General features: G+C 40.1%; 1 protein-coding gene across 5 annotated transcripts in view; it reads left to right on the forward strand.

Moving 5' to 3' along the window:
- ARHGAP18 (Rho GTPase activating protein 18) overlaps positions 1-27,252 on the forward strand; it is a 95,393-nt gene that overhangs the window by 11,812 nt on the left and 56,329 nt on the right. Inside the window, exon 1 of one of the 5 annotated variants that reach the window (XM_040060133.1) lies at positions 14,813-14,925. The exons of 1 other annotated variant lie outside the window; for it this stretch is intronic. In XM_040060133.1, coding sequence (XP_039916067.1) covers positions 14,846-14,925 — 80 coding nt within the window. In that variant the 5' untranslated portion in view covers positions 14,813-14,845. Of the gene's footprint in view, positions 1-14,812; positions 14,926-15,015; positions 15,141-15,170; positions 15,456-27,252 lie in introns of those variants that run through there. 3 more of the 5 variants (XM_040060136.1, XM_058419989.1, XM_040060135.1) reach the window with 3 other exon arrangements.

Below are 27,252 nucleotides of genomic sequence, written 5' to 3' on the forward strand. Positions count from 1 at the left end.
CCTACTCTTGTTCTACTAAGAGCCATGCTGAGATTGTTAACTTAGCAAATAACTTGATTCTGCAGTTCTCCTTTGTGTTAGCTGCTTCCAGTAATGAGACTTTGCATGCATACAAATAGTTGGACTAAAATAAAAAACTCTAGGCCCTAATAGATAAAATTAAATATTGCAGGTATTTTCATCACACTGCAGAATGTATGAATAGTGATCAAGTGTTTAGGAATGAAATGAAAGGAAACAAAATATGGAATTCTCTGCTAATAATAAAGATCTGCTGTGTAAACTGCATTTAATACCATCTTCAAACAGATGAGTGCTTGGGAGTATTCTCAAGGGGATTTGTTTTATTTGCTCCATCTATCTTGATTTCATCTGAAGTAAATAAAGTTTATTTAAAATTCATTCTTAGGTTTCAGTCCTACTGACTCAAACACAGCACCAAAACCAAACAATCAACACCACAGTCTTTGGGCATCAGTATGAGCTGGATTATGAGCTCTGGCAATGCCTGTGAATGTAATTTTTCAAAGGACATAGGACTTGATACTATATAATGATATTTTACAGTGAGAACAGATCTTTTTTTTAATTAATTTCCGAGGTGTTCTAATTATTTTTACTTTTTGCTGTAGGAAAATGCATTTGACAGTTTTTATTCATTACTCAAAATATCACTCGGAAATTCAGAGTGATGCAGATGTCTTTCTGTTTGTCCACTGACATTTTCGATATTTACATTTTCAATCAGGGTATAAACACAACAGTTTCACTGACTAAAGTGCACTGTTAAAATTTAAATGCATGTTTATTTTGTGAATACATAATTCACTGAATTAAGATAACGCTGAACATCCACTATGAGCAGGGAACATGGCTTACAATTTAGAAAGGGGTCTGTGTTCTGCAGATAAGTACACTGTCAGTGTTGCTCTGTGTTTAAAATATTTCAGCTACAGGGGTTAGAGTTGAAGAATTGCTTCATTTCTGCAAAGCTGGAGCAGGCCAACCTGTATATCACAAGATCCATGGTTGGGAATGAGTTCCTGAGAATTACTTGTGACAATTGCATGTTAAATGTGATCCAGATTTCCTTGAAAGGTGATGGTTTAAAATCTAATGAGGAAATTGTATCCTTGGAAAGTTGAATAAATTCAATCATAAATTAAACAGGACGTGTTACTAAAAAAAAAAAAAAAAAAAAAAAAAAGCAGTATAATAAAGATACTTTTTTTCCTAGTGTCCTATATACTGAATAATAATTTCTATTTTTTGTCATTCACATGCATTTCCTTTACTTTCATTTTTGCAAGGAACAAGAATTATTTTAAATTATTGAACATAAAAGTAGCTTGACAGGTTTGGAGAGAAAGTCCATCTCCCTGGTATCCTACTTGTTTATAGTACACCCATAGAAGAGTTTTAAAGGAGGGGCAATATTCCCAGTACTTTCACCAGCTTGCAGCCATATGCTGCCAGGCAGTCCCTGAGCCAGATGTTCGGTCTGTGTGTTTAGCAACAGTCCATGGATGTATTTTCCGCAAACGTGTCCGGTCTTGCCGAGAACTTGTGTAAGATTTTAGCTTCACCAGCATCCTGTGGCAAGCCGTAAGGCTGTGTAATGACACATTATGTGAAATGCCACCCCCTTCAGTTTGCCTTGAATCAGTTTCTTCATTGTATTTACTGTTAATTCCCCTAGTGCTGCTGCTGGAAGAGACAGTGAACAATCCACTGATATAACTCTATTTTTCTCCTTTGAGGTTTGTATCTCAGCAATTTAGTTCCTGGTCTTCATCTGTGGACCACCTTCTCTATGAGTGTTTGGTGGCTATTAAATATAGATCCTATAATTACAGTAGCCTGCAGTCAAATCACTAGGGTTACTTCTATGAGCAAGGCATATTTAACAAAATCCTGAATTAGAAATGGTATTTAATATAGTTTAAATCTGAATATTGTTTAAATGTAAACACAGCTTCCGTTATGTTTTGTTTGGATGTTTGGGACAATCAGCCTCTTAACAGAAAACCTGATCTGACTGTACAATTTAGGCCAATACTTATTTTATTATTAATGCACATTGTTTGCTTCAGTAAGAATATGCTGATTTGCTGTACACAGCGTTTGCTGTGTACTTTTATGACTTAAAAGTCTTTCTAACATACACCAAGCATAGTAAAGTAAATGCTCTTGGGAGATTTGTAAATATATTTCCAGTATTCTTCTGTACTTTGCAATATGTCTATAATTTAAGAATGGTACTTAATCATGTATTCCAACACTTATGTAGTTTCAGACCCTAAACGCGAATAATAAAAAAAATCCAGTACATGTAGTGGGTCCTTGCAAAGCAGCTGTGATGAAGCTTTATTTTAAAATTTTGGCCATGCATTTCATTAAAGTACTTATCTGCAGCCAAGAGAATAGAAAATTAGGTTGACTAAAATAGCTACAATAGTCTGAAATGAATAGTCAAAAGCAGGGAACTCTACTGATTAAAGCAGGGTACTTGAAACATGGCAACATCCTCAAGTTGTAACTATTTCACAGCTTGCTGGCAGCTAAAAAAATTATGTACCTGCTTCAAGAGGAAAAACAACATTCCAGTTTTGCCCATGTGAATAGTACATTAGGCAACATTTAAGACATTTTAAACTATCGTGGTTATAGATTGTAATATATATTTCTCCATAATGTTGCAGCACACGTTATACATTGGGCTTATTCCTTGCAAAAATATCTTCCTGTGATTACTGTAATGAAATGCACTTTGGATAGATAACAACCTGATGCTTCCACAAATAGATAATTCTGAAACTGGGGCTAGGAAAAAGCAAAATCTTCAGTTTGAAAACTGCTCCTATGAACATCTGCTTTTAGAGTAGCAATAATATTTTATAGCAATTTTGTCTTAATTTTTAGAGATTATCCAGAGCAACTAAAGGGGAAAAAAAAAAAAAAAAAAAAAAAAAAAAAAAAAAAAAAAAAAAAAAAAGCAGGCTAAGGAAGAAAGTTTAAGAAATTATTTTTTTGGCATGCATGCAGCTTTTTCCCCTTAACTGTTTATTCATGGCCAAGATCCCCAAAACCATCATAGAGACATGTGGTGTTTGTGCTGTTGCTTTGGTAAAACTAAAACTAAGAGATGTCTGAAGGTTCAGTGGCTGAAGATTAATTTTTCTAATTTTTGGAAGTGCTTTTTGGGCTTTTGCACTCTTGAAAAGCAGCCTATTTCAATGATAAATGTGGATTTTTAGGAACAATAGCTATACTAGGAAAAGTCCTACTGTGGCTGCAATAGAAAAGCACTTTACACTACTACAGCCATCTAAGTACTTGAACAGGTATTAAATACAAGTACTCTTAAATTGGTAAAATTAATCTACATTGGTATGTCTTTCTCTGCACCTATTCTGGAAGAGTCCAACTGGCAAAATTAAAGTGTAGAAGGCTGTAGTAAGAAAGCTTCCATTCCAAAATTCTCCTAATTCCTTTGGGATATGCTCAAAACTTGGATGCTGTCGACAACTGCCCAGCCTGAACTGTAAATATCTTTCTTAACATGAAAGAGAGAGGGAGCTGACACCTGACTATCCCATCATTTTGGTGGGAGCTGTGCAGGGAATAATTGTACATGAATTTTTGTGGAATTTCACACTGCCGTTCCATTCTCCTATCTGTTCTGTGATTTTTTTTCCTGAAAGAAAGTGCTCTAATTTTTACCAGAGTGCTATTTCTTAAAAGACCTCTCTGGTACTAAGAATGATGTTTAAATAAATCAGAAAGTGATCTAAGCAAAAAATACAAAAATAAAGCAGAATGATGAAATATTGGTTGTCCTATAATTATCCCTCAGTGGGGAAAAACTCATCAAACAAATGAACCACAAGGAAAAAGCAATTTAAATACTTCAAATTGAAAATCTCTTACAAATCCAGAACCTAGACAGCAAACAGTTAACTCGTGGATCTATTTATTGTTCCTCAGAAGAGAATTTACAAGCCCAAAGCCAGGCCGGTGGACCATCCAGCTCCAGCAGCACCGAGCCAGGGGACTGAAGTCTTGGTAGCAGCTACGCTGATGCCCATCTCTCCTGCATTCCCTTAGAGATGAGTGTAAAGGAGCCCAAGTGTTACAGCAGATGCTGAGCTCACAGGACAGGAACTAGGGGCTGAAATATTAGTCCAGGAAAATCAGAAGAGGCTTAGTGTCTAACTCTGGTGTGGGTCATCATTTTGCTTCATGTGCTCTGGCAGCAGAAAAGCTGCAGTGTTCTACTGCTCCGTCATTTATAAACCCATTTCCCAAATCTTTTTCAGCCTTTGATGAGGTAAGGCTACCTTCTTCACAAACACTGATGATCTCAACTGTGGAAAGGTAACTTCTTGTTCTACACTGTGGGCATTTACCTTCTAATTTATCAATTTGCCTTTTGTCTGTTCATCAGTCCCTATCATCTGTTGCCTTAAGAAGAGAATCTCAAACAATCCATAGTAATGCCTGTTAGGCAATTAGAAAACTTGGAGTGCTGATCATTGTATATCTGCATATATGGGCAATGAGGGAGAAAAAAACATTTCTATAATAGTTGAAGTTTGCTTGTTTGTGGCCTCTGTGCTGGTTTTGCCATACTTCTAGTTTGTCCTTCACCTTGCAGCTTGAGAAAAGCAAAACATAAAAAATAGGATTTCCATATGGGTACTACCTGATTGTTCCTAACCAGCTACGCTAACAGAAATGTGATTTTATTATATTTATCAATAACACTTATAATTCTGAGAAAATTGTAAAGACTGCTGGAGTAGAGGTACTTGTGTATAGTTGAAGCTTTTGTTCATCATCCAGAAGGTGATAAAAATCCTACAGATGATTATCCCCTCATTTAAGATGTTCCAAAACACAGGTAAAGTAATTAGGTTCTAAATCCCCTCAAGAATATAAGAACTCATGGTATTAGAAGTATCTTCTTTGTAATATTTTCTACCAATTTTCATTGTCATTCACTCTCACATACAAGGTGAGTCCACGTCTCAATGACAATTTGTGGAATTTGTCAAATTACTGAAAATGCTCACTTCTTGTATTACAGTTTTAAAGATGGTAGAAAATGTGCTTGGAAAAAGCACAGTTTGGTGAAACCAGGAGTTTATGCAGCTGATTTACTATACTGGGATTGTTAAAATGCATAATTACTGATAAAGAGCTGTTTGGCTGGAAATTATGTAGCCCTTCAAAAACGTTACCTTCCATTAACACAAAATGCAACCCTCATCTCTTTGCCTCTGCCTGTCTCTTATTCGCCGTATATAAAGTAGTACAGCACTGTCTTTAATGGTCAAGAAAGGATAAAAAAGAAATGCTGATGATTCTTTGATATTTTAAATAATTTGTCCTATGAGAAGAGATGGAGTAATCTAAATGCTGAGATGGAAATATTGCTGACCAGATTATAGTGCCTTCCGCCAATTTATTTTTATATTTAGTAAGAAAATACTCTGCTCAAAGGAGGCGATTGTCCCACTCTGCTCTGCACTGGTGAGGCCTCACCTTGAACACTGTGTGCAATTTTGGGCACCACAATATAGAATAAAAGATATTAGAGCTATTAGAGAGCACTCAAAGGAGAGCCACAGGGATGGTGAAGGGCACTGAGGGGAAGCTGTATGAGGAGGGCTGAGGTCAGTTACTCTGCTCAGCCTGCATGAGGCTGAGGGAAGACCTCATTGTGGTCTGCAACATCTTCATGAGGTGAGGAGCACTGATCTCTTCTCTGTGATGATCAGTGACAGGACCAGAGGGAATGGCCTGCAGTTGTGTCAGAGGAGATTCAGGTATTGGGAAGAGGTTCTTCACCCAGAGGATGGCTGAACACTAAACAGGCTGCCCAGGGAAAGGGGGAGATAGTGTATAAAGGGATAGTGTTCCCTGATTCTGGGAATTGCTTTCTGTCCTTGAGAGAAATGCTTTCTTCCACTGATGCAAGCTAGTAGCACTGCTCCCATTGATTTTCAAGTGCCAAGATGTAACCAGGGGCAGCCAAGAGCTGCAGATGGTTTTTCTCATCAAAGACCAAACACCAATGCAGCTGTACGTTGTTACTGCTCAGTCTGACCCCACTTCCCTATGGCAGCCATATGGCTTGGAACCACTCCCTGGACACTCTTCCCTCTTGCAAGATACACGTATGCATCCTACTCTACAAACCACCCCCACTTCCCCAGACGGTTTTGTGTCATTCAGTACGGTTCTGATTTTGCCTGTGACCGTATTAATTTCTCCCAGTGAATCTATAATTATCTTTCATAGATTGAAATTTCAGGAGACTTGGTCATAGATGTCCCCATAATATTTATGTTTACATATACGTAAATTTACATTGCTTTCCACATATGCATCCTCATTTAAAAGTTGCTTCAGCCTCCCTCTTTTTTTTTTCCTTTCTGGACATATGGTGAACAGTATTGTACATAGCGTGAGTTATTAAATAGTAAGATACTACAGTTAATCAAAGTAAATCTAACCACTATAACATAAATACAGTTTTTTAGGGGTGAATGTCTTCCAAGTGAACTGCAAATGTTATGTTTTTCCTGCAGAAACTACACTATAATATCTTGATGTAGGCAAATGTTCAAGTTTAGCCTTCTGTAACTCCAGCAATTGCTTCCAAAACACACAGCACTGGTAGTATATTCTTGCCTTGTAATTTTGCAGCTCTGTCTGAACTTTGCTCTACAAACCTATCAAAATTTCTTTGCAATCTAAGATGAGCAAATTAGTGCAAATTTACTAAATCTAGTCACTTGTGACTGTCGTAAATGTCAGAGCTTTACACATAATGTGTCAAAAAAACAACTGGTTGTATGAAACGAGCCTGGTAAACTCAGGAAACAGGCAAGACAAGCAAGAATGTGGGAACTTCCATTCCTTCTTTCTGATTTGTCTATGATACTTGCAAACATGGTTTTAAAAGATATTGTCCCATTAAGATGGTATATCTTAAACTTAGTCGGGACCTCACAAGTGGTTAAAGTATGGTAGCCTTCTTTTGGATTTTTAAATCTGGAAAATGCTGTTCTGAGCTGATATGAACCATTTTTAAAATCCATATTGAATTCAGAAGATTGTTTCCAATCAAAATACAAAAATAAGACTGACATATTGAAATATTCTGTATTAAGAGTGGCTGAATTTGATTGCAGTGTAAAATGTGAGAGAAAGGAACACTTTTCTGACATTTATTTGGGATGAAAGAAGATGATGCAAAATGAATATTTTTGTCAGTAAGAAAAAACTATTTTGCATTATGTTAACTTGAAGTTTTAGTGGTATTGTTCAACTCTTAAAGACAAGTGGTTTTCTTTCTCCCAGCCCATGACTCATGCAATTGTTCCTTTTTTTGTTCTGAAGCATTTCTCCTATGCGCATTATGACATTTCTGGATAGCTCTGGCTTGCTCAGTTTAGGATTGTGTCACAATTTTCGTGAGCTTTTCTGACCGACTAAACTCTTCTCCTTTGTGGCTGCTCTGTTTTATTTCACCAGATGTTTTTGTGCTACAACTTCAGCTGTGATCAAATCTGCAGGCAACAGCAAAATTAGAAGGGTAAGGAAGAGAAGAGCTCCCAGTCAATGTGCCGACTGACTTAGCTGACGTGTGGGAGAGAGCATGGTTTCAACTTCCTAGCCAGATGCAAACTGAAAAAAACTATCCCAGACCCTACTGAAGCCTGATCTAAGATTGGGGGGGTGGGGATGGTAGCAAGTGACACAGACCCTGAACCCAAGCAATGGATACAGCCTGTCTGTAAAGCAACAAATCATACATTTATTTCCAAGTATATTCTCTGCACTTGCTAGCTCCTCCTCCATCTTTCTTGGTGAAACTACAGCTGATGAGTTCATCAATTGTCACATCCCAAATACTGGATAGAGTATTTCCTGACCTAAAGAAGAAGTGGCGGGGGGGATTGTTAGCTACTGAGTCTTCTCCACTCCTGCCTTTCAGTGGTTTTGGTTTTGTTTGCAATGTCCAAGAGAAGAGACAAGCCCAGGATTTCTGGCCCTCATGACAGCAGCCTCTCAACAACAGAGTAAATGTCCCCTTCTATTCAAAAGCATAGTACATATCCTGGAGAAGACATTTCAGACGGAGCTGCTTTTGTGTGCTTTGATGTGCAAGCCAGTCAGCAGGTCTGCTCCAAATGTATCACACAAGGCATGATGTTCAGATCAGTCTCACCAATGTGAGAAGCAGCCATGTGAAAAGCTGATGTTTTCCACAATACTGTGCCTGTGATATAGTCAAGAAAGTATCTGTGATGTACAAGGTTCCAGTTGCTCTACAGAGTTCAGGGTCCTCATGCTCAAGAAAGAACAGTTCAAATTGAAACAGATGCAGAAAGACTCAACAAGAAGTCAGGAGGATGGAAGATCTCCCTCTGAAAGAAAACCAAAAGTGTGTTTAACTCAGAAAAAAGAAATCTTTTTTGAGGGTTATACAGCTGCCTTGTATAAATGTAAAACATGATTGAACAGAAAAATGAGATACCATTCTCCAAACTTTTTATTTTATCTATTTTTATTTCATTTTCTTATGCTAGTAGAGTGTATCTACCTCTGCAGTGAATCCATTCAGTGTAATTTTAATTTCATTATCTAGGTAATACTTTGGGGGAATTAAGAAGGGGCAAGGTGATTATATTCTGAAAATACAACCACCTTTTCATCATTAGTGGCATATGTGAAGTAATGGTTTATAAAATCAAAGTTGTATCAGAGGTAGTTCAAGAAAAAGGGGTCATTCAGAGTTATCAATGAAAACCCCTTTGTCTCCAGCACTCATGCTGACTTCCCCTTTCCCAAAGTGGCATGAAACATCAGTTGTGGTATTCAGTTTTTCCTAAAAGTCCTATACCTCATGTAGAGATGCTATAAAGTGCACTAGATTTATCATCTGTTCTCTATGCCTGTGGATGCAGAAGTCCATGCCATTTATCCCTATTAAAACATGTACCAAATGAAAGTAAATCTAGTGATGTAACGGGAAATAATTTTATGCATTTTTTGGTACCTTTCACTGTAATTTAACATATGGTCAATAATCCTCATAAACAGCTAGATATTATTAGCCCTGTTACATGGATTCCCGGTTGCAGGGAAAGGGAAGCAAAAATTGATATGAGGGCTTGTGCAAGGTCACTCTACAAAAAGACATGGATAAATTACTTCTACAGAAACAGATATACCTCTCTGGATAAAATTCAGCTGCTGTCTGACCATGAGCAAAAACATAAGGCAGATGAGAACCTCAGCTGCTCAATCCTTGCACTGTGATTTCCATAAGGGAAGCAGATGGGCAGCAATGGGCAAGATCTGAATTTCTCCAGAGAAAGCAGTCAAGAAAAACCAAACAGGATAAAATAGAACAAATTCACGTGCTCATTAGTCTTCACATGGATAATATCAAAAGCAGCACTGGTATTTACTGTTTCACCTTTTGCAAAGTCATGGAATTAAAAATTACCGAGGCAGCCACCAGAGTGCACCAGATACATTTTGGATCAACTCGCAAGAAAAGTGAACAGCCTAAGAACTCCCCTTCCTTGCGGTCTTCTTTTGTTTTTGTTATGGGAAATGAATCAGCTCTTTAAATTTGTGCATGGAAGGCAGTGAGGAAGAGGGTGAAGACTCAGAAAGCTAGGAAGGCGTCACTGCTTTCTGAGTACGTGTGATTTCATCCCCACCTTTGCCATTTGGAGATGTGTAAGATCATCTGAAACACCTCCTACATATCAGTACTGTACATTTTGAAATACTCACTACTTCACATTGTTTATGCCATATGGTGCACATTGTAACTGAACATTGCATCTTCCATACTTTGAAGGGCAACATAAAAGCATTAAAGGTGAAGATTACCAGACAGATGTGCACATCTGCATGTAACCTCCTCATGTACTCAGCCTTTCTAGTCAGTGGAAATAAATGGGCAATTCTGGCACAGGATTCATCTTTATGTGCTAAAGTGAAGGTCTAACAGAGGACAGATGATTTTACCCTCTACAAGATAATTTCTTTCATGGACTTGCAATGGAATATAAAATCAGCTGCATAGCTCTAGACATCAAGAGTTAAGTACCTGTGATCTACATTTTTGTATTATTCCTAGCATTGATTTTTAACAGCTGCAGAACACTCTTCCCGTATGTTCTTGTTTAGGTATTGGAGTGCAGCAATACATAAAATGCAAAGCTTAATAAGGGTTAGATTTCATCTTACTGTACACAAACAACATTCCATTTCATGTATTTTCTGGCTGCTGGCTGGAACCCTGGAAATATAATTTGGACAATGGAAGCACTGCCATTTTATTTCAATGTGAATTAGGTGAGTGAGCTGGTGAGACATTTTCTGCTCAGTTTAAAACTTTTTCTGAACAAATGCTGGAATAGATACTAGAAGGGAAAGTTTGAAACTCTCCTGCATTAAAAATATGCTTTGAGAGTCCAGTTGTACATTTACCTTAGCATGTCAGGGGTTGTCAAAATGCTCTTGGGCAGGGGGATTTCTAGACCTCACCCACAATAAATCCATCTACTACCACTGAAGTCAGCCTGTGAATTTAAATTTGTCAGCTGACCTGTTACTATTTCCTCTAGCCAATTCTTCTCAGTGGGTTGCATTTTTACCTGCTGATAATTAACATATCATTAGGAATTGGAATGTGAAAAATCACCTAGCACATATTTTAAAAGGATAATCATATATTTATACAAAGTATGAAAAACTGTGATTTATTTTTTTTTTATTTGGGAATATTTTAAAAAGGAAAACAAATCCCTCTGCAGTGAAGAGTCAAAAGCACATGTTGAACACATGCATATTCAAACCCTGTAAAGCAGTGATGAAGGATGGCACTGCTGAGAAGTTCTCTTTTTAGCAGTTGTTTTGTAAAGACAGCACTAAGCTTGAGAACACTGCACGGCTGGCTTGGCTTTGGTGACTGACTATAAAGGCAGTGCATGACATCTTAATCTAAATATTTAAACTCTTTGAAGGAGTCTTGGATTCTGTAGCAAGATAGACTGATTTGTAATCTCCTTTTCAATGATATCTTCCTTTTAGCACATAAACCTATAAGCCTGAAATGGTGCGTTTTTACCTAGTTGACTATAGAGTTATAGAACAGTTTGAGTTGGGAGTGACCTTAAATATGATGTAATTCCAAACCTCCTGCCATCAACAGGGATGCCCCTCACTAGATCAAGTCCCTCAGGGCCCCATCCAACCTTGCCTTGAACACTTCCAGAGATGGGGCATCTACAAGCTCTCTGGGCAACCTGTTCAGTGCTTCACCATCCTCTGAGTAATGATTTTCTTCTTAACATCTAAGCTAAACCTGCTTGCTTTCTCTTTAAAACCATTGTCCCTTGTCCTGTCTCTATCTGCCTGTATGAAAAGTCGCTCTCCCTATTTTTTAAAAGCCTCTTTTAGGTACTGGAGGTCTCCTCAAAGCTTTCTCTTCTCTATGAACAACCTTACTTTCCAAGTAAGTATGCCTGGACCTTATTAAGAGCAAAAATATTAACTGCAAACTCAGGAATTAATGACTATTTAGTCAGAGTTAGGCAGGAGATATATCAGTGAAAGAGAGTAGTGATATTTCTGTGAGCATACAGCAATAATACATCTGTAGGTCAAAATTATCTCTCTGTGTCTAGTGTAAATTGGGAATTATTTAATCGAAGAAAACCTTACTGGTGTTATGCTGTCATAACAGGACTGGGTTTGATCCTATCAAAGTAGAGGAAAAAGTGTGTCTAGAGTTAGCTCCTAAATTCCTTCTATGTTTGAAGTGCATCATAATAAAGACAGGTGTAAGAAGGGAATCAAGATCTCTTGTGGTTTTATCACTAATTTAATACCCAGTCTCATTTTCAATAGAACTTTTTTTCTTTCTGGCTCCTTTTCTCACTTTCCTTGTTACATGTTTATAAAAGCTTTCTTAAGCTTTCTTACTTCTTACTCTCCAGCTGACTGGTACAAACTCATTCAGGATTTTGCCTTTCTTAATCTCCCGCCCACCCCAAAAAAGGCAGGTTCTTCCTTCTCTATTTGCAGCAAAACTGTCTTTTGAGCAGCCCCTAGTGACGCCACATTGACTACATCTTGTTTCTGCATTCTTCTTTTTACAGCGAGGCTGCAGCATGCTGTGGTGTGCCTTAATTATGATGTGCTTTAAGAGGATTATCAAAGAAAAAGCAATTTATATTTTTATTCTTATAGCACCTAATATATATTTAGTTTGGGCAAAGGGCCTTGGAAAGCACTCATTAGACATGGAATGCTCTAAATGTTTTATTTCTGTTTTATTTTAGCTATTTTTTAAAGGAAGTTTTATAACTAAGTGGAGTATTTGGCCTGCAACCAGTCAGCTGAAGCTTTAGACAAGGCCAGGTCCTAAGGACCCTGGTATTTACGTTTAGTTCTTCTGGTTTAGTTTAAAAGAAAAAAAATTGCCCTTCATAAAATAATTTTGCATTCTGCATATGCTGCTTAACAATTAACCACACGTACATTTAAAGGAAGAGGCAAATACATCAGCAGATAGGAGTGCTAACATACGTTAATAGGATGTTTTCTCACCTCATGCTGGTGTATTTCCAACGTGAGCTGTGAAAACAGAAGAGCCTTGTTTGCAGCTTGTGTGAGAAGTTAGGCTAATTTTTGCCTTTGGGACATAGCCTGAGATGTAGAGAGAAAGCAATACCTTTGCAGAGGGAATAAAGGGAAATCTTGTCACAGTCCCAAATTTTGCAGTGGTTTTGTGTCCCCGGTTTTGTGAGTGTGTAGGTACGTGCAGACAATTTGCCTCAGTGCTTTTGGTGCACACTGCTGGTTAAACTTTTATAACTATAGTACTAAGCTATTGCTGAAGCTGCACTGAAGCTGTGCCTTCTCTTTTACCCATTCCCTTCGCAGAAGGAGGACATCTGTGGAGGTGACAGCCTCTTTCCTATGCATTGTAAATATTAAAAAATAAAGAATCACATAGTTAAACACTGACCTGTTCCTTTTTCTAATTTATATGCATAGTGTATCTGTTGGTACTTATGTCTTTTTAATAAATTGGATTTTCAAAATTTCATGTAAAATTTTTGATTAAAAAATAACAATACAAAAAATATTTTAACCAAAACCTCTTGGCTAGCTGCCTACAGATAGAACATCCAAGAAACCATGTAAGAGGCACGCTTTATCAAAACCCACCGCCTTTCAATAGTTAACATGAATTTAAAATTATGGCAGCATGTGACCCTCAGGTGTGTGAGAAATGAAAAGGCAACTCGGATGGTTGGCCTGTTGAACAACATCCTAGTTTTCCTGTGCTTGTAATATTGGGACACTTCTCAAAATTTAATGGCAACTTCACACTTTTTGAAGAAATTGGGGCTTCCTGTTTAGCACTCTGTAGAAGTCCATCATCCATGGAAAAGTACAGTTATTCTGACTATGATCCCTCCAAAGTCACCAGCTGTAAGTATCAAGGACTTTATAGGACAAACTGGTCTTGCTCAAACATGACCAGAACTTCTGCCTGTTTGCTTCTCGGCTGGGACTGACTTCATAGTGGCTGTAGGACAAGACTTCTGTGCTGCCCCTGCATGGCAGCTCTGCACTGCAGAACTGCTGCACAAAAAACTGCGTGGTCCATCCACAACCTTGCGTGCAGCGTTCCAGTTTAGGTACTAAAAAAGTGAAGGTTCAGGACTCGATACCAACACGCTTCAGAACACCTCACAGAGCCCAGCACCCAACTTGGCAGATTTTAACTGCAAGCAAAGCAGTTGTATGATTTGTTTGTTTTAAAAGGAAAAAAGTAAACACAATGCAAATTACACTCAGCTCAACTGAAGTCGGTCCATTCACCCACAGAACAAACCGATAATAATTCAGACAAATCACATGCATATGTGAACAAGGGCACAAATTACAAACATAAATAGAGTATGTGCATTTACATGTTGCCATGGGAAAAAACAAGCAGGTTTGGGGTTGCGTTACAGGTCTTGCCTACCAATTCAAAACTAATACCAAGGCAGTGATCCCGTCTCTGTGCCGAGGCACAGAGGAGGCTTTGCCCACCAAAAAGGCCGACCCAGTTGCTCCTCTGGCTGTCAGTAGTTGATAGGGCGCGACCTTAGAGCTAATGGCGGCTTGTTCAAGGCCCAGCAGCTCCGAGGCAGCTCAGTCAAGCAGTGTCCTTGCTTGACATTATCCCTTGTTGCGATTTTTGTTACGAGAGCTTGTCATTTAAAGGAATAAACTTTTTTTGGTGTGTATGAAAAGTTAAAGCAATCGCGGCATACTGTTGCGACTCAGTGAAATGGATAACGCACAAAGCAAACGCTGAACATATTCTTTCTTACTGCCGTGCGGCGCTTGCCACACGGCAGCCTCGGGGCGCAGCAGTTGGCCCGTGGCAGCTGCCTGCGGGCCGAAAGGGCAGCGAGTTTCTTGAATTGACGGAATTTCTCAGCGACACCTTCACACAAACCGCGGCCCGCCCGGGGGACGCTGCTTTCCCACACCCGGCAGCCTGAGGAAGCGCTCGGAGCCGTAACGCGGGCACGGCTCCCGGCAGCCGCTCGGTCCCGCCGCCCTCGCCCGCGGGGCTCCCGAGCCGGGAGGAGGGGCACGGCCCCGCCGGGCCGCAGGAAGCGCTGCCGTCACCCGGCCCTGCCCCGCTGCGCTGCCGGCAGGAGGCTGGGCCGCAGCGGGCCGTAGCCGGGCCGCCCCGCTCCGCCTCGGTGTCTCCAGAAGGGATGCGGCGGCGAGCGCCATGAACTGGCGGTCCGGCTCCCGCGGCGTGGTCCTCACCGCCTACCACCCCAGCGGCGGGGCCGGCGGCGCCCCCGGCGGGTGAGTGGAGGTGCGGGCGGGAAGGAGGGCGCTGCCCGCGGCAGGTGCGCTCGGCGGGGGCGGCTCCGGCTCCGGCTGCCGCGCCGCGGAGGAGGAGCGCAGCCGGCTCAGCGGGAACCTGTTGAGCGGGAGAAGGTGTTTTCTCCGGCCCCGGGGCTAAAGGGTTTGCCCGTTTTCGCGCTTTGTCCCGCGGCTTCCAAACGGTTTTTCCCTCGGTTGGTTGGTTTGGATTTTTTTCCCACCCCTTTCTGTAATACGCTCCGCGCGTCGTGGAAACTCCAGGCGTTTTGCTGGTCTGCGGAGAGCCGAGTGCAAACAGCAGCCGCCGGCTGTTGTTAAGGCGTTTGTGTCCGAGAACAGTCCCGCGGCCGTCCGGGCGCGTTGTCGGTGTTAAACCCGAGCTGTTCTGGCCGGTGCGGTTTTAGGCTCCGAGCGGGGAGCGTTTGTGTGTCGCAGCGGTGAGTGCTGTCCCTTGGGCTCGGGGGCGCTGGACCTCACTGGTTTTGGGATCAGGCCGTCGGTGGGATGCTGTGCGTAGGTTTTCCTATAATCTTGTGCTTGACTACTTTGTATCTTGCCTTTTTTTTTTTTTTTTTTTTTTTTTTTTTTTTTTTTTTTTTTTTAATGTGATAAGCGGGAAGAAGGTATAATACGTAATAACGAGACAAACTATAGCGTTTGTCATTGAAAATGACAACGGGCGAGAAGCCTGTTTCACATACATGAGGGCCTCCTAGAGCCCTCGCAGCACGGTTGATACAAGCAGAAGTCACTGCTGGCTTGATGACCAGAAAGACTGCTGTGTAAAAGACTGATTTTTGTCATTATGGCCCATTTCAGCCTTGCCTCTTCCTTGTGGAAATTGTCAACAAAAGTCCCATTTATAAAGATGAGACTTTTAATAATGCTGAGAAGCCAGCTGAAACTGGCATACCATTTCCATGTGTGCATAGGAAGAGCGTTTGTGATCAAAGAGATTACAGTCTGATTAAAAGAAGATGGAAGGCAGTACAGTAGCTCACCCTGGACAAAAGATAGCCGATGCAGTGTGACCTATCACACCGAGAGTCCACAACAAAAGCAAGGACTGAACTGAGAAATACCTCCTACCCCATGTTGGAACCACAAAGTTCTCTTTTTATTGAGGTACTTCTTTCTCTATGACTAATGTTATTTATCAGCCTCACTCAAGTCCTAATGTCATCTTAGCTACATTTGTAAGGGCTCTGCAGGCCTGGCCATTTCCAATGGAATACAAAATATGTATATTTTTTCAAGAAATCACAAAATCTAAAAACTTCTTTGTTATTGTTTGTGGTGTTTCTTTGTCTCTCATAACTCCCCTCAAGCTCCCCATAGAGGTGGAGGGATAAGTAAAAAATGCTTTCCCTACTCCTTGGGATAACTTCTGAGTAAAGGTCTGTGTATCTGTAGACTGTCATGATTGGTTCCCCTTTTTTACATGTAGCTGTCTGCATACATGGCTCTAAGCAGCAGACTCTTAGCCCCTAGAGAGGCTTGAGACACATGAGCACAATCCCTCTCTGTTTCTTAAGAAACCTGTCTCCTGTGCTAATGCCACACCATTAGGAGCAGCAATCTCATGAGATTCCAGCTCCTCTGCAGCTGCTTCTGCTGACAGCCTGGGTAAACTGGGACATTGCCAAACAAGTAATAGCAATCCTTCACAAATTTTTCTGGTTTGAGATGAAGAGAAGGGGAAATAAATGGGAAATGTGGTCTCATTTCCATAATTACAGCAAACTAATGTGCACATTTCAGCTGTGCAGAACAGAGGATTTCCTCAGTTAGTTTGCATGAATTCCACCACAGCAGTAGTACAACTTTCCAGGCCATACACATTTGCCACTTAGCTCATTAAACTAAAATCCTAAAGGATTCCTCTCTGCCTTTCTGCTGTGCCACTCTAAATTTGAACAGGTCTGTTTGTCCTGTTTTTATTAACCAGCATCTCAACTCCATGGTCCTGCTGGACGCACTCCCTCCTGCCATGCATCCCTGGTGTCTCCCCAGTTCTGAAGTGAGTGAGATTGGGATTATTTTCATGGGAATTGAGAGGTAGGGGAGTGGCCACTTTTGGTTCTCTTTTGGTCTTTTTAGAAACAAACAAACAAAACTTTCCTGAAATGTACATTTCTGTGGGATTTCTCTCCCATCTGTTCCCCCCTGTTATTCTAACTACTTTCCTTCTGTGTCAAGATTCCCAAGATGTGCAGAGCTGCATGATACTGATAATGCCCAAACCCATATAATTCTGAGATATTTTATGGAAATAAGTTCTTCCATTAGGCTCTTACACTACACTCAGTGTGTGCAAGTGGACTAGTTCTGCAGTCCAGTTTTGTAATTTTTTTTGCTGATGTGAAATTGAGCTTATTTTTGCCTTTTAATAAAATAACAAAATTAGAACAACTTTCAATATCTAGGTTAGCATCTCACTACTAATTTGAAAACTGTAAATTTTAACAGGGATCAGAATATTAGGAAGCCAATGCAATATGGTACCAGCTGTAATGAAACAGCCTTTTTGGGAAGATTAATAGAGAAACAATGTTGAATTATTTTTTTCATAGATATTCAAAACAATGCATGTTAGAATTTGCTTTATCTTTGGAGGGAAGTGTGGCACTGGTACCTCCTGGAAAAAGCAATGTGTTGGCTGTGCTCCAAACAAAGTGACATCATAGGAAAGAAAGAGCTATACTTCCTACCCATTTTTTTTTTTTTTTCCCCCTTCAAGCATGTGAGAACTCTTGCTTCGTAAGACTTAAAATTTTACTGATCAAATAGGTTGTTGAGCTACTTGTCTATTCTAGGGTTTTTTTGCCCTTTAAAGGCACTATGAGTCTGTGAAATACTTTTTTTGGAAAGGCTTACCTTACCATTGGTTCAGTGGGCTAAAAACTACAACAGCCAAGTTTGTCAATTTAGGAATATTGCTTTAACAATAGTGATGTGTAGAATAGCATCAGAGCTGTTGTCTTTGCCATAGAGAAGTTTATTTTGAATTTTGCTTTAAAGTAGCAGTTAAAGGATTATCTTTTTATGGTGTAGATATTGGTTGTGGGTGATTTCTGTGACCTACCTTAATTTTTATCTTAAAAATTATATTGGAGAAATAAAAAAGGGAGGATACACAGTATCAAATTCTATTTTAATAACAACTTTCTTTTCCATATTTCCTTAATTTGCTTACTTTCATGTTTTAAACTGTTAGATTCATTAATTACCTGTTGGGCTGTTGTGCTACTTGCATTTTGGGATCATCTCCTTTTCTTCATGATAGCCATGCACAAAAATTTAACTGATTTCTGTCTTTCTATGGAACTGTTTGTTACTATATGGGATGAGAAAACCAAGAATAAATGAGATAGGTTTCAGTCCAGAACGTTTTCAGTGAATGACTGTAGGTATGTCACCATCATGCATGTGGAATCCAAACCTGTAAGCATAAGTTTCCAGCGCCGTTTAAGTTCCTCAGGAATTTTACCCCATCTGCTTTGGCAGAAGGTACCACAGGTCCTGTGTCATATTTGCCTGCCACATGTAGGTGTTTCAGATAGCAGCATTCTACTCATACGGCTGCATGGGCTTACCCTCAGGCAATCAATCAAATGCCATCCTGCCATCCAGAGAGTCTTCTACAGGACTATTTTTGTCCTGAAGAGTGAGTGAATGTGTGTGTCTATGCGAACATGTGTATGTAAAAATGGTTTTTGAATGTGATTATAAGGCTGAGACCAAGCCTGGAGTATTCAGTGCATGAGGAATAAATAGATTTATAACAAGTGAATGCATGCCATGTGCATGCAGAAGTAACTGAACTGCACCAACACACCAGTGCATGAGGAGAATAAACTTCAGCTGCATGGCATTTTCAAGAGCCAAGCCTAAACTGCAGAAGAGATGAATGATTCTGCATGTGTTGGCCACTGGAGGTAGAGTTGCTTTCCTCTCCATACCTCTCTCCTATTTGGGATGCTGCTGTTCGGTGTTGTCTCCTGTGCTGCACCAGCTTGTTATGTGACAGCCTCCCTCTATCTGTTTCCAGTGAATCACTGTGCTTGCTCATCAGCATGTGCACCTTTGCTGCCACTCCGGTGCACTGCGTTAACTTACATTGGAGCTGGTAATCAATGAGTGCCTAACAACACATTGGAAGACCAGTTTCAGTTTGGAAGCTTTGCGAGCCGGTGTCTGTGTAACTTTGTATACTCCCAAAGTGCCTGTAAATCTTCATATTGCTGATAATTTAAGAAAGACTCCAAAGTTTCACAAAGCCTAGGAAGTGGCTCTTCCTCCTCAGTGGCTCTGCAGTTCTCTGCATTCTCCCTTCATTGCCCTTTTTAAATCTTGCATTTGGTTTGCTGATACTCACTTGCAAAATGAGAACAATGAGTTGAGTTTCCCTGAGATGGAACTAAACCCCGGGCCAGTCCTGGAAAAGTGTTCTATGAGAGAGAATTGCTGCCACCTCAGGTCTCCTCTTTCGAGTGACACCTGCTATTCAGGGGCTGCAGCCCTTGAGCTTCACCATCCTGCTTTGTTACTGAATCCTCCTGACTCTGGGAGATACCAGCTGAAGCTTGGGTCTGTGTGGCAGTGAAACCAGGTAGTCTCAGCTGGGTTTTTTTGTAGTGAAGTGCCCCTTTCTGTGGGTTACTGTTTAAGTCTGCATAAACAAAAGTATTTAATTTTATATATCTTTGTAAGAATGGGCTTTACAGACTCAGTAGTGGTAGCGTGCATTCACTGTGGGGGCAAGTGAGGGACTTAAAATATTTGGTGTTTTCTACAGATAGCTGTGGTCTAAATCACTTGCTGTTTGATCTCTTAGTAAGAAACCCTAATTACAGATGTCCTTTGAGCGTGGAGAAATAATTAAGACTTCTGCTGTGAATTGCCCACAAGATACGATTTTTTCGAACATTGACCGTAATAGACATTACAGATTCCACATACAAGTGGAGCTTATTCTTTCTTTACTGGAATAATCTGCCTCGTTCTTTGTTCAAATGTTTGCTCAGTTTAATCTGAAGTCTTAATAGTTTGTATCCTTCTTTTTCTTAAGCCAGGAAGAAATCTAGTAGTAAGCGTGAAATCATGCCTTTTTTTCAAGGTCATTTTCCATCTCCTTTATTTCAGAGACAAAAGTTCTCATTTCTTTCCCCTTCTTTTCGTACCAATGACTCACTCTTGGAACTGAAAACCAGTGAAATCCAGTACTGTGAGGGGTACATAAAATGCTCAGTGTACAAGCAGCAAACTCACAAGCTGATTAGTCACAACTGCCTTAAGTTGGTGGAGCATTTTGCGATTTCATTTGCAATCTGCTTGTACAGAAGGCATTCCAGGTCCCCGCCCCCATCATCACAAAAATTGTTGTTCTTAACCCCTGTAGCCTTTCATGATGCCAGTATGTGGATGGCTCAGCACAGTACTTTCCATGTGTTGCTTTGCTTCTCTAGAAGCAGAAAGAACTATGCAGAGCAAAGATCTATTCCACTACAGCTGACTTCACAAAACCATCGCAGTGTTTTTATCTCCTACAGGTTTTGCATGAGTGCAGTCTTCATCTGAATGCATTAGAAAAATCTTTCCTGCCTGGGGTTTGCCTGCTAGTTTGAACAAAGTTCATTGTCCACTGCTTACCAACATCTTCAGGTAGAGCTGACAGGCAACAAGGCATGAAGTTGCTTTATTTAGAATTGCTTTTGTGTCTTTGTACTTCATGCGTGTATAAATATGAAGTGTATGGCAGACCCTTAATATGTTGCTGGGTTACTGATGTATTAATCCCAGTAACTTGATCTACTGACAGCAAGATGTGGTATCCTAACATTTCCTGCTTCCTTGATTCTGGGTTCCTGCTTCATGGGGCTCCCTGTCTTCCAGTTTGCACCTTATTTCTACTTTGAATTTATCTTGCTCCTGCCTTTGGTTCTTGCTATGTGTGCCAACCCATTAAAAAGCCCTCCTAGCCTGTTACCTATGGTCAACTTTCCACTCGATTTTATCTTGGTGGGTGGAGCAAATGATTCTTTTTGAGCCTTTGTTTCTTTAGCCTGAAAATCCTTTTTGTGACACTTTTCTTCAGCAATTTAGCATCTGTCTTTACATTTGCCCTCTTCCTTTGCTTCTCATTCACCTCCCAGCCTGAATTACGTGCGCTACTTCAGTGTCAGTTTCCTGAGTGTCACCAATACAGGTAAAATCACTTCCTTGCTGCTGATTACTACTTTAGCCAGTTGTGTATACTGCAGTCATGTCATTTTGTTTTTCTAAGAATTTTGGGGGATCTCCCTTCAATTTGCTTCAAAATGTAATTTTTTGAGCGCTAGGTCTGCTGAAGCTCTTTCAGTGCAGTCCTCATTGTGCAGACATGGTCACTGTTTCTTGTACTTAGACATCCATTCAGCATCTGTCAGGATGATAAAACAACATTATTTCAACAAGCCCAGTTCAGTAGGTGACTTAGATTATCTTAAGTTGTGAGTGTAGATTTGATTTAATGTCCTTTACTATCAGGGCAAACAGTCTGTTGGGTTCTATTTTGTGTCAGACCCTTAAATAGATACAAGCAAGAATAACTCTGCTCAATCAATAGGGAGACATATCATAAAAGAGAAAAATCAAAAAAAATCAGAGACTGTATATAGGCTTTCTTTTTTATTTTAATGACATGCAAAGTATGAGACATCATGATTGTGTAACTATTAGCAATAAGAAACTTAAAGCCTTTTATATATTTTAATTATGGGCTTTCTCTGTTTTGCTTGAGTGCATTCAAATCTGGATGATACTGAGCATAATGTAATATGTTACTAGATGTGCTGTTATAAACTGGTAGACTTATGGAACTGGTCAGCAAAGTGTCAGAAGAGCTGTGTAAATCTGAACTTCAGTGTTCTAAGTGTGGCACAGTGGAATAGTTAATTGTTTCTTTAATTTCTTTGTCTTTCAGCAGAATTGTTAAATTTGTTTTCAAGTAAAACTAATGGCATTTTGAGTCTGCTGATATTGGCACTAGATTAAAAAAGTTAAAAACTATTATTATTGCCAATATTTTATTCTGGTTTTGTAACTGTTACTAGTGAAGCAGGAGCTGAAATCTGGAAGGCTTTAAAAGGTTACTCCTACATGTTTGGATAGCATTTGCAGCGCCAGCACCCCTCTCTACTGTTGGTGCTTTTTATCACTGGAGTTACTGAAAGTGCACCTTCTTTTTTTTTTTTTTGTCTCTGAAACACTACAGCTGAAGGGAGGCCATAATTACAGTAAGTGATACAGCGAGGTCCCCGCTGTGAGTGGTGTTGCAGATTTGGCTGTGCATGACTCACTGACTGTCACTCCAGACTCCTCAGTAAATCTGCTTTGCCAGGGGAAGAAAAATACCCTGCTCATAAGCTGTGAGTACTTACAATGTGCCAACAGGCTATTTTGTGAGGGCTGCCGGTTTTGCAATGAGCCCGCCTCTGCCTTGGAGTTGTGGTTTCAAAATAATAATGTTCACGCAGGGAATTTAAATACTTACAGCCAAATAAAGAGGCAAAAACAAAAAAAGGGGGTGTGTATTGTTTCTTATTGCTTGGATGGGTAAAAAATAGACAGAGTTGATTAATTTTAAGTACAATTTTAGCCATCATTTTCTGAGGTGTATTTCTGATGATATTGTGAGCAGTGTATGGGATGAGCACCTCTGCACTCCCCAAAAAGTTGAAGCTATGAACTTATTCTTTGGTTATCGTTTTGGGCTAGTTCTCTTGTATTACAGCAGAATAAAAGCATGCACGGATATAGTTATTTACCTGGTCATATTTTCATGTGAGGGTAAGCTGCTTAATATTCTCTCTTGTTCTCTGAACGTTCCCTGCCCGTCCTGTACAGCATCCCATTCCTGTTAGACTAGAAATGCTTTTTTGATAATTTCAGACGTTTTATCTGTCATCTTTCTACAACAGCCTTCTTTCCTAGGGAGGCTTCTTAGGCTAGAGGATGACAATAAAAATGTGTTAAAATGTTTCCTCCACAGGGCCTCCATTATGCTTGAAGAACTTAAAACGGTTTGGGGTGAGGTATTTGAGAAGAAGCAAATCTGAATGTTTTTAGCATACCTAGAATAGTGGTTGAAGGTACAGCATACATGAGAAAGCAACAAAGTAAGAATAGCATCGTCTTTAACAAATAAATAAATACCTTGTCATGCGTACTCAGTGCCCAACTACAGCAGAACAGTTAGCACATTTTGCTTGATTTAGCATCAGTACTAATCTTCAATTTATCACTCCTCCAGCTCCTTTTTTTCTTCCAGTCCAGCAGTCCCTAAACCACCTGGACAGCTTTTACTCCGGCTTTGGGAAGTCAAATGTTTTGAATTCATATCCCTGAAAAACAGGAAAATAATTAGGATGAAGTATGAGAATTATTTGGTTAATGTTTAGTAGTATGTGCTTAGTAAGGTACATTGCTCAGTTTTTAGTGTTTTTAATCAGTTGATGGTTTCTAGCAGATTTTTATGTAATTGTTAGCACAACAGTGGGACTCAAGGGCACTGATGAACTATCAGCTCTATCAGAAATTCTTTGCCTTTAATAAAATACAGCAGCAAGGTCCAGGAGTATACTGTATCCAGAGATAACAGGGAGCTTTGCTCCAGATTAAAAAAGGGCAAGGTTAAATTTTAGTTGCGCAAATAAAGCTAAAAGTTCTTGTAGGCTTGAGCTAGCCCAAGAATTCAGGTAATAGTTGTGTTAATAGCTGTAGTTATGAGTCTGTGATTCCAGATGCAAAGCAAGAGGCTTGGAACAAGAAGCTTTGGCCACTGAACAGAGGGGAAGCCCTGTTACTGCTGTCACACACACAGAGCTGTGGCTCACTGGCCAGTCACAGCAGGACACCAAAGCCATGGTTACCACAGGCCAGTGGAAGGTGCTTTCTTTCTCAGCAGTTGCTAAGAGGATGGGAGGTCCTACAGGTCCGTAGTGTAGCTTCTGAATCTTCTCAGCCTGCTTGTCTTTGCCCCAGCTAGATAAGGGAATGCTGATCATGGTGTTATTGTGTGGGTGGTCATCAGCATCGTTATAACTCCATCCAGAGGGTGGGCTTTAATGTCCTGCTAAACTCATTGGGGTGAGAACTCATTCTCCTGAGAAGCCTGTATTTCAGGTAGACTTGAGACTCTTCATGTTCTATTGGAAAGAGATAATATTTGGTGAAACTTTTTCTTTCCTCTCAGAGTCTCCCTCCTAAGGCTTGTTCTGAGCCAGCAGAAGTTTTGATGTGCAGGTCATGGTTTTAGTAGCCTGAGACAAATGGATGCTGAAAAGAGTAGGGAACACCACTGAAAGAAGAGTTTCTTTCCTTCTCCCACTTACAACTTCCTAATATTTTTATTACCCTGACATTGGCATTTCTGAGTTGACTGAAGTAGGTTGAGCTGGATTAACAAAAAATTCAACTGAAAGTAATATTTTTTGCAAGTGTTGTTTTTGGGCAGATTAGTTCCTTAATCTAACTCTGCAAGTTACTGCATCAGTGATGGTGTTGGCACAAGGGGAGTGAAAGAAACTTAAGGGAAAGGGGAGTTTGACAGAATCCTCTGGCAATAGCCTTCATCTGTGCCAGCTTGATGTGATCGCTGTAGGGCTGTGATTTGACAAGTTAACTCATTTTTATGAGTCCTAGTAGTGGTCATGGCCACATCCTGTGAGAGGCTCATCTGAAATAATTTAGCTCCATTGGTTCAGTTTCGTTGAAAAGATATTTGCTGGCTTAACTCTGTACTGGCAGGTTTTTAGTCAGTTCAGGTACAATTTGTCCTTTAACAAGCACTCTAAAGCTGGTGTAAGCTTCATCTCCTGCTCATTTAGTCCTGACTCATGCTGTTCAGTGATTCAGTCATGTGCATGACCTCTACCTGCAAAAAAGGCAGGCTGTGATGTGAGAACAGATCCTTGGAATCCAGGTGCATTGCACTGCAGGGAACACCTGTGCTCCTTGGCAGAGCTTCTGATAACCTGCCTTTCCCTCATCATCTGCACGTGTCACCGTGCAGCCTACCTCACCAAAAGAAACAAAAGCCCAGCTTGGATTCCCAGACTTTAATGAGGTAAATAAAAGTGCAGTTTCTAAATTATGGTTGGTCATCTGCTGATAAGCTCTTAAAAGCTTGCTGATCTGTGCTTTGTTTAAACACACCTTTCTTTGCTCTGAACTTTGCACTAGAGAGATTGCTTTGGTTTCTTAGTGCCCAAGGTAGCGCATGAAAACAGTATTGGGAACGAGAAGTATAATCAGAATAGCTTGCATGATTTTCTATAGGAAACACAGCCTAACTTTGAATTTCAGTAATATTTTCTGGTTTTAGAGTAAAAAAAGACTAAGATATTAAATATCCAGGACATTTCACAAATATAAATAATTGATAATATTATGTACTAGTGAAAACGTGTAAGCATCCAGTGCCTGTTTTCCCTTTTCTGAAAATGGTATTTACACTGTGATGCTTGTTCTCCTTTGCAGTGAAAGCTAAGAAAGGGACCGTGCTTGTTTGTACTCCTTACTGTGGATGGTACATACGAGAACAAACCAACAAAGAATCCCTTTTTTTTTCTTCTAGTAAATAGGAGCTGCTCATGAAAGTTTATGGGAAATGATGAGCTTCATGCTGTGAAAGCTGATATTTGGAACTTTGGACTTGAAATTAGAAAACAGCTTATGAAGATGTATGGTATTAAAATTTGTGTGATTTGTCACAGTGTTTAGGTGTTGTTGGTCTTGCTTGAGTTTTTGAACAGATTGTTTCAGAACAGTTTGTCATCCTATATTAGGGAGTATAAGGAAATATTAACTTACATATTTTTGCTTATGTCTGTTTGCAGAACTGTTTGACATAGATTTCAATAAACACAGAACTCAGAATAGGTTGCTAAAATTTCTCCCTAATTTCAAATATATGTGTAAACTTAATCTCTGACAATCAGGTTAGGTATAAATTGAGTTTTGGTTGTATGATTTTGCAGAAATTGACAAGTGAGATCAGGTTAGTTAGCAGGTGAGAGCTAGGGTGAAAAAATGCACCTGGAGCCAGACTGTCGGTCAGCACAGGGCTGTGCCAGCGAGAAGTGGGGCATGGGACAGGATGGAATGACATGAAATGGGGTGCATTTCACCCAGCGTAAGCAACCTTAAATGAGAGTTTTTTCAAACCTTTCAAACTGAGTACTGAAATCTCAGCTTCTGTGTAAAAGTTTGTAGGAGCCTGGAGCCAGGTTCTTGGCTGTCTTTTAGCAAGAGGAATGTTCCTTCCTGTATGAGTGCTGGGTTTCCTCCTGGAAAACATTACTGGGTTGTGCTGAGTGGTAGCACATCTCCGCTACGCTGTGCTCAGACTGTAGCCCAGCACCAGCCTCACCCCATCAGGCAGCTTTGTAGCTGTATTCATATGAGTTTGAGCCTAGGCTGGGAAACCTTCCCTTCATCCAGCTTGGTCTTCAGCTTTCTGATTTCATTTTTCCACCCTATATGTGGCAGGGTGTGCACACAGGTGCACAATCTTTGATTCTGGACAAGGTTGGTGCCTTTTGTATCATGCTGTTATGTTAGTCTCCTGAATTTTTTTGAGCCCCTATTTCTTTCTCACCTTCCACCTTTTGTCACAAAAGTTTAAAAATGCATAAAGTATAAAAAATATAAAAAGTATAAAAATGTAATTCAATTTTGATCCAGAGGAGCTTCAATAGTTAAGAAATATTTCTCCAGGTAGGTTATCTTGCACAAATCACTAGGAAGAGGTACTTTTTAAAGAAAAGAATCAAGGTTACATCTGCTGTCCTGGTTTCAGCTGGGAGAGAGTTAATTTTTGTCTTAGTGGCCGGTACAGTGCTATGTTTTAGAATGGGTACAAGAATAATGTCAATAACACACTGATGTTTTAGTTGTTGCTCAGAAGTGCTTACTGTAAGTCAAGGGCTTTTCTGTTTCCTGTGCTCTGCCAGTGAGCAGGTGAGTAAGAAGCCAGGAGAGAGCAAGGCCAGCACAGCTGACCTGAACTGGACAGAGGGATATTCCATACCACAGAGTGTCACGTTCAGTATATAAACTGGGAGGAGCTGGCCAGGAGGGGCTGATCACTGCTCAGGCATGGGCTGGGCATTGGCCAGTGGGTGGTGATCCGCTGTATTGTGCATCACTTGTGTTTTCCACTGTGGTTTTATTCCATTATACCACCACACTGTTGACATGAGAAGGTATTCTCTGTTTCTATTTTATTTGACATGACCTTACTTGTGAAGGACTCTGGAATTG

The sequence above is a fragment of the Hirundo rustica genome, chromosome 3 (assembly GCF_015227805.2).
Source record: "Hirundo rustica isolate bHirRus1 chromosome 3, bHirRus1.pri.v3, whole genome shotgun sequence".
NCBI classification, from domain to species: domain Eukaryota; kingdom Metazoa; phylum Chordata; class Aves; order Passeriformes; family Hirundinidae; genus Hirundo; species Hirundo rustica.